Genomic DNA, 19,921 nt, shown 5'->3' with positions numbered 1-19,921 from the left:
CAAAATGAAAGAAATCATATGGTAGTTTCTTAGAAAATCTATGATTTTTAATGAAAACTGCAGGTAGTGTCAATAAGTTATCTCAACTGTATCATGGCTTTAAAAACAAATCAGAACTGTTTTGAAATTCACACAGAAATAGTTTCTGAATTCTTCAGTAAAACTTATATGTTATGAAGTTATGATTTTCTTTATAAATTAATTTTAAAAACTCAAGTGAGGTATGGGTTTATTTGATAAACTTGCACTCGTGTTATAATCATTATGACAATGTTCCTGAGTAAAGCGGCTCATAGTCTAGCATCTCGATGACATTATATTGGGTTTAGTATTCAAATGGCTTGAAACGTTAAAGATGTTTTCTGTCTACATTCAAAGTATATTAGTGCATAATATTCATGTACTTAGATTCGTTGACCTGTAGGAATCCTTTAAAAAAAATTTAACAGGGTGGCGACAGGAACTGTGAAAAAAAGTTCCCTGACTTTTCCCTGATTAAGTTCTCCAAATTTCCCTGATTTACGTTGCCAATGATAATGGTTTCCTTTCTTTGCTCTGCTTGAAATCCATTGTATGTTTGCATTAAATGCAGTATTTTAAACGTTTTAAGTTGTGTAAAATTGAGGAACTAAAGATATACTTTTAAAAGATGCTACTTTTTTAAAAAAAAATGGTTAAAAAAATACATATCAAGTCAATTTTTTTTTTGGGGGGGGGACCTACAAAACAGTATATTAAATTTTTCTACATGGAAAGATTATAGAAAATTAAAAAAAAAATACTTTACTTCCAGAAACCACTTAGCATAAGAATTTTAAGAAACAATTAAAATTACTCTTAAAAACATATGTGTATTTATGATAGAACTAAAAAGTAATTGAAATTATTTTGAACTAAATTTTCAAACAGTGTAATAATTGTTGCAAGAATAAAAAGTAATAGTGCAAGAATAGAAGTAATGTAGTTATTCTTATCTAACTAATTGACATATTTATGAAAAACAGATCAAACAATTTGACATCCATTCATAGGGAGCTTTTCTATAATCAAGAATATAGGTTTTAATGAATGAATACATCATTTTAACAATAAAAAAATTAAAATATTTACTTAAGTTCACAAATTAACTCTATTTCAAATGATTTCAGCATGTAACGAAAAAAAAATCTTAGATTGCTTTCGTAACAAACAACTTTGAATGCAAGAAAAAAAAAAGCAATTAGTTAATATCAAAATATATAAAAGAATACAACTTGGTTATAAAATTAAAAAATTACTTAAGTCTGAAGAAAAGAAAACCTTTACAATCTGCGGTGACAACAAATAGTATAACGGCAAAAAACAAAGTTTTTTTAATTGAAAGTACTATTTTAGCAATTAAATTAGAAACTCAAAGAAGTAATAACTTTTAAGTTTTTATAGTATTAATTCAAAAACCAAAGATTTCTTCTTGAAATTGTGATTACAATACTTAATTACTTCGAGACAATGGAATAAAGGCAAAGGAGCTAAGGCATTAATGAAGGCTTCCTCTTTGCCTGTATGGTTGTTTATTTTACGTAGCATTGAAAGCGTAAAAGGAAATTTCAAGCTAGGTAAAATAAACAACCTAACAGACACAGAAGAAATCTTAGGAAGTTCATCATGTGGTTAATAAGTAAAATTCAATACTTTGACGTTGAGGAAAAAAAATGCACAAATATGCGGCAGTGCATAATCGCACCTCATTAATTTTACTTTTTTCGAACAGATAATTGGCGGAAAATGCGTAGGAAATTAGAGTATTTAATTTTGTAAAGCAAAAAAAAAAAAAAATTCTTCGTAAAATGAATTTTCCCTGATTTTTTGTTATTTTTTCAAAACTCCCTGATATTTCCCTGATTTTTCCCTGGTTAATAAAGTTCCCTGACTTTTCCCTGATCTCCCTGATTTCCCTGATCTGTCGCCACCCTGTTTAAAAACACGCACATTTAAAAATAAAGTCATTAAAACTTTGTTATGAAATATCGAAGGCAGCGGCATATAATATTCAATTTCCCGTGCCCCCTCCAAAAGATTTTTCTGTATCTGCTCCTGGCCCCACTAAATTTCGTTTGTGCTTTTAGGCCGAGACAATCACTGAAACTTACAGCAACAAAGAGGGCGCTACAGGAAACCCGTTTCCATTACATTGCCACTGATTGGTGGATGCAGGGTTCTGCTCAGCGCCTCTTGCGGTTAAAATGGGCGACGTCAAATCAACAATAAACAAACTTTGAAACTTTGACATTGATTGGTAGTTGCATAGCAGATCATAGTTGCATCGGTTTAACACGGAAAAGTCATAAATTGTCAAGGCCTGAAAGCGTCTGCGCCATCTAGTGAGCCATGCATAAAGTTAACAAGAAACAAAAATCAAGAAGCAAAACATGCTACTGTACCATGACAGACATAGGAAGAAAGCATCGTTTAGCCCCAAGATGGCGGACTGTCGCTACTTTTAAGCTACGATTTAGGGCATTAATAGAAACATAGATGAAAATTTAACATTGTATGAAATTGTGTAATGTTGAACTTCCATAATAAAGAGCCAAGAAAATAAAATATTAAAATAATAAAAGGCAAAAATGTAACTTTTATAGGCTTCCATTTTGGGGTCCACATAAAAAAATATATTTTTGTGAATTTTCTTCAATTTTGGGATGCTTTTAAGTGACACATGTGAAACAATCGTACACTAGGATGCACCAACCTTCCTTCCAGAACCGAATCCTTTTGTCCACAGTTTGAAAATGTTCCATTACCCCAAAAAGTATCAATACCAAATATTTTAATTTTTCAAAGTTTTAGGGGGTCTACAAGAACTTTAAAATTTCAGCTTTTAAACAAAAATGAACAAAAATTCAGCATTTTTCATAATTGAACGTGTTTTTGAGTTATTTATCCCCAATTGCGACTAAAGTTAGTAGTGTTAAAAACAATGTGCTGCACTCTTTAATATCAGAGCATTTCCTGTTCACATCAATTTGTGGTTTTTACTTTAAGAAAATTTTCTTCTTTTCATTTTGATTTTTTTAAAAACTTTTTTTTGGTTTATTTATAGTTTTGATGCAGGTTTGGAAACAGCAACACAGTCTGGTCCCCATAGTGTAATTAAAAAAGAAAACTTTCTTAAATTTAGGATAGTGTTTCTAAGTCAGAATTAAAATGGGGGGGTGGGGGACCTTTTAAAATACCTAAATTTAAGCTCTGGTGTTTCTGAATCCAAAATCAAAAACTAGAAATAAACAAAATATTTTTTAAAAGGCCCAAAAGTAAAATCAGAAAACTGACTTAATGTGAAAACCAGATATTGAGGTAAACAAGAAATGCATGGATATTAAACAGAGAGGGCACATGGTTTTAGCAATAGTAACTTAGTTGTAATTGCTTATTAGGGAGATTTAAAAAGCACCACAGCATATAATTTAGAAATACTTAAATGTTTTAATGACCTATACTGTTCTTCACATTGACAAAAGAATGTCATAAAATAAACTTGTTAATAACATACGCCACATGCAATTATGAAAAATGCTGAATTTGGTCATTCTTTGCAGAAAATCTTAAATTTCAAAGTTCTCATGGTTCAAATGGTTTTGAAAATGAAAATATTTGGTGTGATTATTTTTAAGGGCTAATGAAATTTTTTTTGACTATAGTCAAAAGCAATTGATTCTAGAAAGGAGGGTTGATGTACCCACTAGATTTTTTTTTTTTGGGGGGGGGGGGTTGTTGAGTTTAAAGTTACAAAAAAGCCAATTTTAACAAACAAAAATTTATGGTAGGACCTCAAAATTTATGGTTAACCTCACTCTACAGAATACCTTGTCCTGCATTCGATACAATGCCAGCGCGTCAGGAATTTTAAGTTACACACAAATGTATCAATAATTAATACCTATTTTTCGAAGGCTTTGTTATTTTAATCAACATAATACAGAAAATAATTCTTCACTTTTTCTAGGAAAATTTTTTCGGCATTTTTTGGAATGTAGTTGTCACAAATCACAAATGTTAAGGGACTACTGTTTTTTATTCTGGAGACAAATTGAACCCATATTCAAAACTGAGTAATATTTAAACTCTTAATTCATTGATTGAGGGGCTTAATTTTAAAAAGGCATTTTTATTGAAGAAAATGTAACTAAGAGACTAATAGCTCTAAAAGATGATAGAGAAAAGCAGGAAATCCCTTACGTCTACTCTTCTAATTAAAAATAGTTTTAATTTATCTTTTTTAACATTTTGTTTTTTTGTATAATTGAATTTATAAGCACAATAGAATTTACAGAAATATACTTCTATATTAGCTATATGCAAGTGAGAATCCTTTAAGTTAAATTACAGATTTTAATTAGCTTTAGTTAAATAGCTAACAATCTTTTTCTTCAGACTTTATAAGTAAACACACACCAGCATTCCAAAATAGCACAATACTGAATTCCAGTTATAAGTTATCAGCAAAAGATTTTCCTATTATGATTCTTAATGTAAACCAAATTCAATAATACTGTCAGCCCTGCTTAATAGGGTAACGGATAAACAAATACCCCGCTTATACCAATAAAACTTCTTGGAACCGAATATTTCTCCATATACGCAATGTTAAAGATCCCTGCTTAATCTAATAATTTTCCCAGATAATCGAATAATATTGATCAGCTTTCGCAAACATTTCGCTGAGAAAAATTTTGAATTAGAAATGAAATCAGTAAATACAATGGTTGACGTTAAAACACAAATTATTATTTATCGCTGACAACGGACAAGAAAAACAACATTCCTATTCCATCAAAACGTTTCCACTATTCTATCAAATGTCTTTTGTCTTTACAAAAAAAATAATGCAGTCGATAACTAAATTAAATAACACAAATAACTGTACGCATTTTACACGATGAAAAACTGATAAAATATTAAATGTAAGATAACTTACTGTGATGACGAGGGGAAAAAGAGAGTCAAAAAAGTGTTCCCAAAAGACCTTGAGCAACAAATCCCCTATTATAAAATTTTTCAAAAAAAAAAACATACTGAAAAAAGTTACATTTTATAATTTTGCAACATACTTGTGATAAAGTATATGCTATGCTAATTATTTGAATATTTTGTTGTTTATTTAACTTATTTCAAACAATTTTGACAATAACATTAAATACTTCCTTTAAATAGCTACTGATTTATTATTATTATGTTTTAAGACAAATGTTGTCAATTTAGATAGATAAATAAAATTTCCCCGCTTATAATCAAATACTCCACTTTATCAAATGATATTTCTTGGAACCAACAATATTCGATTAAGCACACTTTAAGTAAACTTCTAGTGCAACAAAACTTTTAGGAGCCATACTGTATCATTTTATCTTAAATCTTTATAATTTGATTAAGTATTTACTTATCAGAAAAAGAATATAATAAATTAACGATTAGAGGGACAACACCGAGTGGTAAGAATTAAAATGGCTGCTCCACATTCAATGTGTGTATTTTAGTACAAATTTTAAAAATAGAACAAATATATTAGAAAATTCATTATAAACATTATTTTCAATAATTTTTAACTATAAATACGCTATATTTAATTTTACAAGTAAAACAATTTAAAATTTAAACTTCAAGATCTTACACGTTTAATTAAGACATATTTTGATTTAAAAAATCCTAAAAATTAAACTATGTACATGAAAAAATACTTATATTTCAATCAAAGTCAATTTTTAATAGTTAAACTGTCCAAGTGGGTACCACTGCACAATTTCTTTGCTCAGATTTCCTGACAAGGGAATAAGTGCAGCACCTAAAAATTCATTTTCTTGCACTCTGTCATAGTCCCAAATAGAAACATGCAAAGCTTTATGCTGAACAACATCCAAGGGCAAGTTGTACACAATCATCTCCATGAAAGTGGGATGGCAATTTTTTGACGCAATTTTTGTTTTGCGTTTGGTTGATTTGTTTGTATCGGGGAGTAGGTATGTTTTCACATAAGGGTCAGGGTCCCTTCCCTTTGATGAGCTCAGGTTCTTCGCATGCATTACCATGATAAAAAGAGAGTTATTTTTATAAACAATAGATAACTTTATCTGCCCGTGAATCTCCGTAAGAGAACTACTCCTGCGAGATTTCGGAGATCTGTTTTTGGTTTCGCTCACCATCCCTTCCTGATCACGAAGAAGAGGATGGAAAAATGTGTACACAAGATCACAATGTGATATTTCTTTCGCCATATTCATCAAAGAAGATAGGAAAGAACTCAACTCCATTTTACGCTTTTCGGCCACCTCTCGTACGTTAGCTCTACCCATCAGTGGATTCCCACGAAGAGGATGAAACTTTGCAAGTGGAAACATCATGCATAATTTTTGATGAAACTCGACAAATTCTCTGTAAGTTCTAAACACACACATTGAATCCGGAAGGTTTTCTCTCTCCAGTTTCACAACATAAAGATAGTATTTTTCTGGATCATACATTTTTTGGTAACCAATCACATCAGCCAGTAATATTTTTCCATCCGTTTCTTTGGAAAATGTTTTAGGTATAAATGATAAAAGCAAGCCTTCATTATGATCACCAGTAAATCTCAACTGTGCCAAATTGTGTATAAAAAAATTAAATTGTGTAAACCAGGATTTAAGACTATCTTGTATTAAATGTGTGAAATGCGCCGTAGCTTCAGCTTCAGTCATCCCAAGAAGCAAAGCCTTTTCAATATAGTTTACTGCATTAGAAGTCATTCCAGGAATTCCAGAGGAAGTCATAAGCATAAATAGATTAAAAAATATATTTTTATGTTTTCTGATGATATTAAATGCTTGACAGCAAAGATCAATGAAATACTGGAACTTTTTCGAAGGTTTGTCTCCACCATTAATCACGTAAGCCATGTCTGAAGTCAGCACAAAAGGAGTACGGTCTCGTTTGATGTTACCAAACATCTGAGAATCTCCTAGAAACTTACCAAAATCAATGTGAAAAATGTGGCCAGATGTTTTTAGCATTATATTATCATTATGCCTATCACATATACCAAGAATATAAGTTGCAACACAATAACCAGCACAAGACAAGGTGAAATTTTCTACAGCTTGCTGATACTCCAACTCAGAAGTGTTATATTTCTGTAACCATTCTGCAATTGGACGGTCTTTAAAAGAACCTGTTAAACCCAGCTCTGTTTGTATTTTGCGCAGTGTTTCTGCATCAAGAACCAATTCAACCATACCTTTCCTGTAATCTGTAGCAACGCAAGCAAATGTGACAATTTTTAAATCAAGTCCTTCTTTCAACCACAATTTATCCATAATTCGAATCATTTGAATGGTTATCATATCTTGTCTTATGTCATCACCTACCTTAAAAATAGCTTCATGATTATTGTTTGGAAATTCTGGAGTTGTAAAGACAAGTCTTAGAGGCAAGGTATTAGACGTGAAATATGAGCAGGACTTGACGTCAATTCCAGAAACCTCCAAACTCGGGCTCAATGGCAAACAGGTTTGATTATCAGTTAGTTCATGGTGTGTGATTTCAAGCTCGTAAAATAAGCTACTTAATCTTAATGATTCTTTGGTCGTTTTTATTTTATCAGCAATAGCTGACAGGCTTTCTAGCAGTGATTCTTGTGTTTTAATCCTGTTGCACATTGCAGATCCGGAAATGGCAAGTAGGCTGTTTAACATCAGTTGCATCCTGTCTCCAACAATTGGATCACTGAGATTTTCTTTCAATAGCCAGTACAAATGATGTGCTACCCTCACACTTGTTAAAGATCTTTCAAGAAGAAACCATGCTGTAGGCGAATCATCCCACGGCTCATACCTTAACACTTGCACAATTTGGGGCAAATAATCACATAATTCATCACTAACTATTTCCTTCATCCAACAAATGGCTGTTTCTCTAACTTTCCTATTGGGAAAGCTTGGTATTAATAAATGTAATGAGTCAACAGGAGACATTGGTCTCCAACTTTTAAGAAGAGAATAGATATCAGATAAGCAAGCCCAATCCCATCCATGAGCAGAGAGTAATATCTTCGGCAAAGCATTAGGAAAATTGTGCAAGTAATACTTGTTTTCCCATAATAATTCTTTTTCTTCACTAACTAATGCTTTTAAAGGATCTTGGTCAATAATATCTCTTAAGACTCTTTGAAGATGGGAATCTAAACTTTCAAATGATCGTATTTGAGAAGATGCAAACCTATTATTTAGTACAGGAGGAAATTTCACAATGCATCCAAAATCTGGTAAGCGAATTTGTAAAAGAGGACAATTACTACCTGGATTTGATAATAATGGTCCACTATTTCTCATTACTTCTGAGGGCCAGAATCCCAATAAGAAAGATCCTTGAGCCAGTTGGTTTTCATAGGAAAAAAATCTCAAACCACACCAACCAAGACATGCACGGCCACCGGCGTTATTATTCGATTGTTTTGATTCTGTTTGAGTTTGAATGTTCGCCCACAACACAAAGTAAAGTACTGTTTCTTGAGGCAAAGTACACATTGCAACATTTTCAAACTGTAACCACTGTTCATACTCTATTCTGTGGAAGAAACTTTTTGAGATAACTGAAAGTCTTGTTGTAAGTGAGGATAGTAGCGTATCTCCGTGATACATTTCGCAGACAATGAAAAAGCTTTCAAACTGAGATATCATATTAGGTTCCAATCTATGTACAACACCAACTTCAAATAATGGAGTATCAAGAAAGTCTGTGACCATTTTCTCCTCTTGAGGGACAATACAATGTTCAAGCTCAAAATTTACTCTAAAGGCGTTGGTATACATAACAAGTAACTCATGAATAGCATTTTTCAAGTGAGATAAACTTAATTCCAACAGCTCAAACATGTTCAGAATATCACTGTCTGTTTTGAGATCTTTTTTATTGCTACATTCTGAAGATTCAAAATTAGAATTTTCATTTTTTTCGAAAAGAAGACAAACTTTAATAAATGCCGCGACAGCGGTTGTAATTTCTGGTGTTTCCACATGAGATAAAAGGGTACAAATTGCTTTTACAGCTTGAATAGCAGCTTGAGGTTTTAAATTTTCAATATTTGTTTGTAAGGCACTTGATTTTATTTTTTCAATTTCTTTTTCAAAAGTATCCAAAAGAATACTTAAAGAATCATAAGAAATAATCTCTTTCCTCGATACGTTAGCAATATCCTTACACTTGAAATTTACATCATTTACATCATCACGCTTAGTTCTGGCAAGGGGTCGCTTTAAGTCTTTAATATCTGTTAAAGTCAGGCATACAGGTTTATCAAATTTGTGACATTGATGTACATACTCATAATCTGCTAAGACTGAATGAGAGGTAAAATACTCAGCCAAGCCTTGCACTTTAAGAACAAAATTGTCCATACAAATGGAACTTGCATCATCAAAAATTGTACAAACTGTGTGACTAATTATGTGTTCAATACTAGTATTCACATCACAAGTAAAAGACACTGGCCTTTCTGAATTTATTGAATTTATGATCAGTTTAATGCTCAGAGAATCATCTTGGTAACTGTCTAATGTTGGGCTGATAACTAATCCTGGATTAGTCACATGATCATCATATGAAAATTCCTTTCTTAAAGCTTTAAGTTTATCACAGAAACAAGTAATTTCTTTATTGTAATTATCATCAACAAATAATATCTTTAGAACAGCAGGTTTCACCTTTTTAGGTGATTTTGGCACATCACTCCTATCATCTACATACTTTGGAACTGTTTCTTGGCGAATGTTTCTTTCAGAATCTGATTCAGATATATTTACATGAGATTTGCTTTTTCCATCACAAGTGCCCTGATCATTTTTCAGGTTAATATTTACCTCAGTACCAGTGGCAATTTCTGTTTTACTTTGCACAGTAGTTGGCATATCTTTAATGGATAGAGGATCAAAAAGTTTTAAAATATCATCATAACTTTTATTTGTCTGAGATTTAGTATTGTCTTTTTCATCTTCTCCACAAAATAAATCTATTAAGTTGCTGTCGCTTCTTTTTTTCATGAACTTAAGTATATTTTCTAAATTCGGTTGACTATTGTTATTATTGATATTGACATTATGATTAATTGTTGCATACGAAACAGTAGATGCAGAAAAATTATCATTTGGAAAACGATGGCTTGCTATTGAACTTAAAGCAGAGCCATACATATTAGAAGCAGCACCGTTGTACTGGAATCCCATTCCAAGAGGTAGGCCTTTTGAATTACCTTGGTGGTATAAAGTGTTTGAAAATGCAAGAGGCCTTGCAGCTCCAAATGAAGAGACAGTTGATGCAGAAAACTGAGAACTGGAACTTAATCCATAACTAAAAGATGGATTGACATTGCCAGAAGAAATATTTTGAAACAAGGTATTTTGCACATCAGTGTGCAAAGAACTGTTCGTTGTGTTGGCACTGCTAAATTTGCTCTTGGGTTTATGATTATCAGGATTGTTGCGATAAAGCTGTCCAGTACCCGGTGGAGGAGGTATGAGAGCTAGTTCATTAGTTTCTCTGGGTAATTTTTGTGCAGGTTCATTGGGCCTTCGAGGAGGTAGAGGAGGGGCACATACTAAAAAATAAGTAAAGAAATAAATCATTGTACAATAATATAATATGAACCAATAAATTTATAAAAATGAAGATCTTTACTTTCAGCAGGGAAACATAATCCATGTATCATGTATTAGATTTCAAAGCAAGTTATATTTGGAACAGATATTCAAAAACTAGTAGTAATTCCATCTTTTTTTTTTTTCCATTCTGTCCAAAGACTTTCTCATACAATATTTCCAACTAAACTCGCCAAATCACCAACCATTTTGCCAACTACTTAAACACATGACACATGGTGTAAAATAAGCATGCATTTTATCCCAATAAACTTTTGACTGCACAGGCCTGTATCTGCGAACTCGTTGGGGAGGGGGGGGGGACGTCCTTAAGGGGCCCAACGGCTTAAGAAATTGAAAAAAAAAATTTTTTTGCTAGCACTAAGACTTATTATGTTAACGTTACAAACATACACTGCTGGCCTCTGGGCAGGGGCCCTAAAAAATTTTTACAGAGGGGGGGGGGGCAAAATTTATAGATCTGGGCCTGACTCTGTACCGACTAAACGTTTCACAAATATCAAGGAGGGAAAGCATGTGGATGATACCAACAATTAAAATTACCATCGCAAATTATCTGCAACTGAAATAAGAAAGTGGTGATACAAAATTAAGTTTTTTTATGACTGAAACATCTAGAAACAAATATGTTATTGAAAGTGACAAAAATTAAAATGGGAAATAACCAGTACAAAGGGTAGTAGAAACACCTATCTTTTCCGTGACAAATACAGGGGTGCCCACCCCTCTAAAAGCAAGGACGCGCTCTCCTAAAATGTTGCAACTACCCCCAAAAGCAAGAGTCCCCCCCAAAACAAATGAAAAAATACCCATTAAAACACCCCTCTAAAAATTTCAATGCCGCAGCCTGCGCCATGACCCCCCCCCCCCTTAGATGGGTACCCCTGACAAATAGGCGTTCTCCCGATAAGTGCTGCTGTCTAGAGTTATTTAGAAAAACTTTTTAATGAAAGACTACACACGATTTGAACTTTTTGCAGTCATTTCTTCATAACTTTTCCTTTGACACACACCTTTGCTTCACACTATGTTTATTCATTCATGGGAAAAGATGGTATTTCTTTAAGTCTGCAATTATTTTGAACATTTCGACTTAATAATGTAGACAATATAGTATACTGTTCAAAAAAGGTTTATCCTACTATATGCAATAAGAAAAGGCATTTGTGGTGTATGACTGCATGTTACAATCATAGGAATTTTAGAATTAATTACTTTTAAGCCTAATACTTTTTAAAAGATTCTAAGACAGGAAGAAATAAGAAAAAAGCATAACCAGAGAGTCTAAAATCTACATAGCTTGGGACTAGAGGTTGTGCAGATTTTAGCAGTTGGCAAATTTTTTGGGGGCCACAACATACTGATCATTATCTTGAGTTGTTAAAACAGAAGTGATATTTTACATTTTTTGTTACACAATTAAATATTCAAATTTTAAAGTATTATTCTACACGGCTGTTGCAAAATGGCTCCTTCAATACTTTTACAACATCAGTCTTTTCTACAATATCAATGTTTTCTCTTTCAGGGAAAACATAAAAATTTCTAATTCTTGATTTTGTTATATATTTGTTTTTTTTTTTTTTTCACTTTAAATTTGCATAATTCGACAAAAAAATTCTCACTTTTCCTTTATACTCTACAATTACCCATTTTCCAGGTAAAAGTTCATTTGCATTCTTAACTGGTTCCGACCGATTTAATGCAGATTGATTTTTTCTGTTTATATTTTAACTGTGGCAGTTTCAAGTTTCCTTTTCTCTTTTTTATTCAAGCTAGTTCTTCATCATAAAGATATTCAATCACAGCTGGTTCCGTCAATACTTCTCCAGCTTTGTGTAGGCCTCGTTTCCTTTTCTTCTTGAAATTAATAATAGCTTATGAAGTTTGATTGCATAAGTGTCAGAGCTGTGAGGATAGCACATTTTAAATCTTTGAATGGTGATATCACTAGATTAATTGGTCCTTGGTCCTGCTTGTTTGAACTGGAAGGAAGTTCTGCATCAGCATCTAATGTAGCTGGTGTTGCTGCTTGCAATGCTGTTATATTCAAAGAAGTAGATGCTACGCGCTTTTTCCCTCTGTCAACTGCTGTCATTGATTTGTCGAATAGAAAACATTTTTTACTGTGCATTATCTTAATTTGCCAAAGAGTATATAACTTTAAGAAAGTTTTGTTTGCCTACTTCTCTCCTGATATATTTGTAATTCCAACTACATCTTATAAAGCTTCAAAATGCAGAATTTTATATCTATTTTTCAAAATTTCCTCTGGGGGAGAAAGCCCCGGACCCCCTGCAATTGGGGATATTCTTTACTCCACTTAAAAGGGAGTCCTCGTCCCTCCCTTGATGCCATTCCCCCTCTTAAAGGTCAATCCAAAAGAGACATCACGGAAAAAACATTAAAAACACGATCGAAAAAAGCAAAAGTATTGCTGTATGTATCAGAAGAAAGGGACAAACATAGCAAATGGAAAAAAAAAAAAAGCATTGCCACTTACATCACCAGGATAAACACTGTTCAAACTACCAAAGAGGCCCCATACATGAAATAGCTTAGGGCTCCTTTAAGTCTAAATCTGGCCATTTGTGCAAGAGCCAAAATTTAAAATTTGGAAATATGTAACTAATACAGATGGTAGAAGAAACTCATCTGTTTGGGAGCAAAAGATGGTGCTAGCAGTCCAAGGGGGCAAGGGGGGGGGGGGGGGGTTTACAGCATGATTTAGAAAACTTTTCAGTGAAAACCTACCTCTTGAACTTTACACACCTTTTTCTTAAAACTAAAATCCACTTAATTCCTTCATGCTTCCTAGTCTCAATTTCAATTTGAAGAAGATAAAATGAAATTTAAAAATTATATGCAACAAATCTAAAATAACTTACTTGGCACAGTGGGTGTAAAATTATCACTGAAAGCCCTCGACTTGGTGTCATTGCTGAAGAGGTTCCCAGTCTCAGCTTTCCAAGGCAGTGGGTCAGTAACCCTATTATCTCTCAGCCACGAGTTGGAATTACCTTTAGGAGGAATGGGTGGGGCCGCCATGATCTACTTCGTTGAATTTTATGAGCTGAAGCATAAAGCCCATGTTACTTTCATCACCTTCAAGCATCACACTCAATCCCAACAAAGGATTTGTCGAAAGTGACAAAAGGCATGCTCACGAGGACAAACCTGAAAAGGCATTCCATTGAATAATTTGAAGAATATGATAAATTATTTTCAACGCATGATTCAGCAACTAAACAGGTGCATAAATATATTTTTCCTTTCAAGAAAATAGTGATTCTTTTCCAATAGGGTAGAATAGTGTTTGAAATGGGTGGTCGTTGGTCACATTTCATTACCAAATATTTTGATTTCAACGCTAGATTTCTAACCTTAGGTGCCAAATTTGAGACCTAAAGTTTTGGATCACATTGAAGTTTTTCTTTCCTGACTCATTGTGATTAAGATCCATAAATCAACTGAAGGATACATTGGTAAAAGTAGGATACATTGGTAAAAGTAATTTTCAAATGCAATCAATTTTGCCTCAAAAAATCTTTTTTCTTTTGTATACGTTACAAATTTGCTATCGGTAGTGTAGAATATAACAGTGCATATTGGCAGTGTGTTTAATAACAAAAGAATTATATTTGGATACATATAGAGTCGTCCCTCGCTACTTTGACTTTCATGGCTTCACTACATCGAGTTTTTCTTCTAGTTTTTTTTTTTTATTTTTAAATACAGTAATTAAGTTTTTTTAAGCGCTTGTGTAAACTTTTCACTATAAAAAAATAACAAAGTATGTCTTTTAAATAAGGTGAGCTCTTTTGAGGGGTTGTAGTTGTACTAGTTCAGGGAGTGGAGGTATAAAATCTTCGAATAAAGTGAAGGGAATCGCTATCTCATTTTAACCGTTAAGCACTAACTGAAAAGTATAAATCACTGTATTACTAGGGGATAAATACATCTGTAGTGTAGATGGTGTTCAACAATGTACTAGCTTTTTAAGTTGTATATGTAATACCTTTAATGAGAATGAATGTTGAGGACAAACAGAGGCACATACGGTCACTAACTGGCAATTAATTCATCATCAAACAAGTTGAATTTTTTCACAGATTAGTAATAGTGTGTAAGAACTACAAGTGTGTGTGTAGTTTATTTCCCAATAATTAACAAAGTGATATCTTTTTAGTTTAGTGTATTATTTTGTGCAATATATTGAATATTACAAATTTAACAGTGGCTAAGGGTGCTGTTATGTCTAGAGTGCTCCATCTTTAAAAACCTATTTAAATAGTTGTACCAGCGCCCTGTCCAAGGGGAGGGTTTTAGGGGTTAAACCCCTCCCATTGGGGAAAACATAATAAAAAACAAAAAAAAAGTACATATTTGACTTCAAATTAACTTTAATGTTGAAGTTTCTATGCAGCATTAAAAAAAAAATTCTCTTTGAAGTTTACCGACATTTTTTCTTTTTCTAGTTCGTCTGAAAAAAAGAAAATCTTCAAAATTCTACTCCTCCGATTCCCCCCCTCCTTCCTAAAGCATTACGCCGCATCAATTTTACTTCCAGATCTTCAATTTCTAAAAATTTTCGGAAAAAGCCCCCGAATCGCTAACAAAATCGCTTAAAATTCCATTCGAAAATCGCGTAAAGTTGGTTTGGGTTCAGTTTTGTAAGGGCCCTAATGTTACCAAATATGATCTTACAATCACGTTTTTAAGACTAATTTCGGAAAAAAATCGGGTAAAGGCCCTCGAACCGTCTTCTTTTAGCATCATAATAAATTAGTTGTCTTAAACAACACTTTCGAAAAATTTTAGTGGAATAGCCTCTGAACCCTTCGTTCTAATATCTTAGAACATTGCCTAAGTTTTTAGCACAGAGAACAGCACCAAAATCCCCTAAAAATCTTCAAAGTTTGTCTGCAATTGCGTTTTTCGAATTTCAATTCCGAAAATTTGAAAGGGAGAGGAGAAATTGATTTCTATCTTTTTTCAAGAAAAAAAAAGATCGGGGAGTGTCCCTGAGCTTACCCCTACATCAATAAATATGGCCTATAATAGCGTTTTAAGGCGTAAATTTCTCCAAATTTCCGCGGGCAAGTACCATCTAAAATTCCTTTTTTAATACTAAAAATGCCAAAAAATTTCCGGAGGAGGACTCCGGCCTCCCATTATCAGATTAGAATTTTTTTTCAATGTGCCCCCCTTAAAACTATTTTCTAGCTGCACCGCTGTTTTGCACTCATAATTTCAAATCGTTATATAAGAAAAAAAAATATATTTTTTAACTGTACAAATTTGATCCGGATAAACAGTGAAAAAAAATTATGGGCTGAATAAAAAGTATGCTCTACTGCGAAAAACACAATAGAATTGGTAATATTACTTAAAACAACGCCTGAAAATTTGGAATCCCTCCCCCCCCCCTCCCCCCACACCGCTATGTCCCTCATTGTAACCATTTAACAGAAATGAAATGCAGGTAAGAATGAAGAAACATTCAAACCGAAACCCCTCCCTTTATGAATTTCTGGACACGGGCCTGAGTTGTACTTAAGTTTTATGTGCTCTAATAAGGAAAAAATTCGGTTTATAAACACAGAATCCTACTTCGCGGATATTCAGTTATCGCGGTTATTTGATTTATTAAAAATGGCTCCTAAGTTGTTTGTTTTAATGGCAGGAAACCTTTACTAGACGGGACAGAGACTAGAATGAGACAGTACTGTATTTATGTTGAAACAAAAGATAAAATTTATAGCTTGTCCAGTAAATGTAGCAATTAGCCTTTAAAGTTGCTACATCTACTAGACAAGCTAGAAATAATTTTTCATTTTATTTTAGCCTACATGCAGTGCTGTCCTATTCTTCCCATCACTCCCTTACAGTAAAACGAACACAGATTAACAGAGTGCCAGGGAGTACGCTGCAGGCCTCCCAACATGTTTAGTCAAATTTTGAAAAAATTAAAAGTAAATATATTTCATCAAAAAATTTAGTTGGGAATTCAACTTATTTTTTTCACAGCTATAATAGGAGCTAATTTACTTGAAAGTAAACCAAAAACTAATGCAGTTTATTGTGTGACCCATATGTGTCACTACACATTGCCACTAAGAAAGAAATTGTGCTATATGTCTTAAGAAAAGAGTATTTTGATCTATTTGAAAAAGAAGATAATAAATAATTATAGGAGTATCAAGTAAATACATTTCTTAAATTCTTTATTATTCAGTGCTGTATCATAGAATAATTGTATATTCTGTAATTGGGTATTTAGTGGTTATAATTTCTTTTACTTTAAAACAATCTTGGCTAATCAAATCAAAAACATGACTACTGTAATATAATTTATCAAAAACCATTGTAAACCGTTTCAAGTTCTTACACATTATTTCAGTAAACAGTGCTGTAAATCTGCTCTGAAACCAACTAAAAAACATTTGATAATGCAGGAAGCTGTAAGAATTGTAATTTTCACTGTACATATACAATTGCTACTTCTTTCTCTCTAACTAAAACTTAAATTCAAATGCAGGGCAGAACTACATCAATCATATCAGTTAGTGGAAATGTTTAAGTTTAATAATGTAAATTTAATGTGTGTAATGAGCACACACATGTATAAATGCATGTAACAAGCTATGAAAAAGAGCAACTACTTGTAAAAATATGTTAATAATAGTTTTTACATCATTAGGTTAGTTATTTAGTTTAGCATCATTGGGTTTTGATAATAATGTACACCTCTCTCAAAGCTTGCTAACTTTTAAAACTCTGATGGCGAACAGTCATAAGAAAAGCTGCTTAGCATCAGAAGCTGAAAAAGGTTTATCTTTTTACTTGGAATGTGAATGTAACATTTCATAATTTTGTGTTTTAATAAAAGATAAAGTCATCTAATAAAAGATTCAATATTTCAATTATATATATATAAATTTTTTGTAGATTAACTATCATTAGCAAAGTGTTGCTACATGCGACCAAGCCCATCGTTTCGAATTTTTCCAGGGGCAAATGGTTATTTACTCAATGCAAATTATATGGATTTTTTTTTTAATTGCATAAATTTCATTGATTTCTCAAAGCTGGATGGGCCAATGGTCAATGTAGATTTCTGCAAATGATGGGCCTGCGCGGAGCCTTCTACTAGTGCTCCTGTAACATGAGCGACCCTCCACTGGAAAAGGTTGTGCACTCAACGACAGACAATGATATAGGCATCTTTTGCAGTAGTAGCTTAGGCATAGCATGCTGGCATCGTCATGTGTTATTGAGGAGTATATTTGAAATGGTGGTTTTTCTTATTACTACTCAAGAATTTATCACTTGGTTCCAATTTTGGTTGACATGATCCTATTCTAGATGAAAAAAATATTTGAGCATCAAACTTTAGAGCCACAGGTACTGCAATGAAAACCTCAGACCATTGCTACGCTGAAAAATATGGCACATGTGAAAGTGTTCATCAAGGAATCACTAAAGCCTATAATGTTTAGCATCTAAATTTATTTCGTAAGTCATATTGAACTTTAAACTCTATTTTTTTTCATTCTAAACATAAAAGAAAATAATTTACTTACAATGTTAGGTAACATTCACCCAGGCCCAGATCTGCATACCTTGTGACTCTACAATGCAGGGGGGGGGGGGGGCAAAGTCCTTAAGGGGTCCAATGGCCCCAGAAATTGAAATAAAAAAAAAACACTAAGATCCATTAACGTTGCAAATATACACTGCTGAATTCTGGGGAGGGGCCCTGCAGATTACGTTGCAAGGAGGCCCAAACTTTATAGATCCATCTGTTATGCAGTTGCCTTTGCTGAATGTGATGTGAGTTCCCAACTTAAGAGCTTGCTTTTGCAACCTGCAGAAGCCAAAGAAAGTATATCTGCCCCTGTATTACTGACAATCAAGCCATTTATTTCATCATCAAAAGAAAATGTGCTGATGACAAAAGAAAATTTCGTCCCTAACTGGGAACTAACTACATTTTCTATCATATCACATGGTTAGAAATTTTCTCTCCAAAAACTTAATATTAGATTTATACTACACATTAACAAATAAGTTTTGGAGTCTAAATGTTCAAAGATGAAGTTAACATATTTATCAGGGTCAGATTTACGAACTTTAAAACAATTTTGAAAGAAATTATGCTTCTTTCAAAAAAGAAATATTATGGACATATACCATGAATATTTTTTATTATCATTATTATTGCAGGGCCTCATATTCATTCTGTCATTACAAACACCTAGAATTTATTTAAAAACAAATGCTTTCATTTAAATAGTTATAAGACCCATGTTGCTCAAGCTGACGGGGCAAAAAATCCTTCTCAATATAATCAATCGAGTTTGCTTTGGTAATTAAATAGCATCAGGGTGAAAAAAAACACGAAAAAGTCAAATGTTTGTAGCTTTAAAATTCCAGAAAATAAAGTATGATGCGGTTTAAGCAACGTACCAAGAGCTATAATAAAATTTTAATTGCGTATTGGCTATTAACACAAGACCAGCACACACAGACACACACACGTCACTTTATTTTTTTATCTTTCAAACACGAAGGAGAATTAATATAATTTACTGTGGCAGTTCGTTGCAAGGAAACATAGTTTCTTGATACCAAGATTACAATTATTTTTTTCAGAATACAGATGACTATTCATATTTCATTTTGTTCAAACTGACAACAAAGCATAAACAATTCCCACCCTCTAACTATAAACAATCCTATTTCGAAGGGGGATATTAATAACATATGACAAATTCGAAGCCTCCTGACCAAAAATATGCACACATGTTATCATAGTAGCATCAACAGGTACTAAAAGTCGTTACCATGACAAATTTATCATGTAAAACAAATCCCATAATCCATGATACTTACCTTATTTCAACAACAGCTGAGCTCCCGATATCCATTCATTAAGAAATGACGGTTCGCGCGTGCGCCAACTTTTTATTGTTTAATCCCATAATCCATGATACTTACCTTATTTCAACAACAGCTGAGCTCCCGATATCCATTCATTAAGAAATGACGGTTCGCGCGTGCGCCAACTTTTTATTGTTTATTTCTTTAAAAACATGCTGCTCTTCTTCGGTTGACTAGAGTAGAATAAAAAGGGAGTTGTGCGTTAGCAAAAAGTCCCGAAAAGACAAGGTCTATGTCCTCTTGTCCCCAACCTCTGTCCCATTATTTACCATTATATGAAAATAAGAACTCTAGCCAAGAACTTTTTTGTG

General features: G+C 33.0%; 1 protein-coding gene across 1 annotated transcript; it reads right to left on the bottom strand.

Annotated features, from left to right (window-relative positions):
• Positions 1-5,741: 5,741 nt before the first annotated feature.
• On the bottom strand, positions 5,742-19,589 carry LOC129224285 (phosphatidylinositol 4-phosphate 3-kinase C2 domain-containing subunit alpha-like). Its single transcript, XM_054858715.1, has 3 exons — positions 19,563-19,589; positions 13,553-13,841; positions 5,742-10,603 (listed from the first exon to the last, which is right to left on the bottom strand). Exons 2-3 carry the CDS (start codon positions 13,710-13,712, stop codon positions 5,742-5,744), a joined length of 5,022 nt encoding a protein of 1,673 aa, XP_054714690.1. The 5' UTR covers positions 13,713-13,841; positions 19,563-19,589.
• Positions 19,590-19,921: the final 332 nt, after the last annotated feature.

This window comes from Uloborus diversus, chromosome 6 (genome assembly GCF_026930045.1).
Source record: "Uloborus diversus isolate 005 chromosome 6, Udiv.v.3.1, whole genome shotgun sequence".
NCBI classification, from domain to species: Eukaryota; Metazoa; Arthropoda; class Arachnida; order Araneae; family Uloboridae; genus Uloborus; species Uloborus diversus.
The sequence above is the reverse complement of the archived record's forward strand: the minus strand, read 5'-3'. Positions and strand labels throughout refer to the sequence as shown.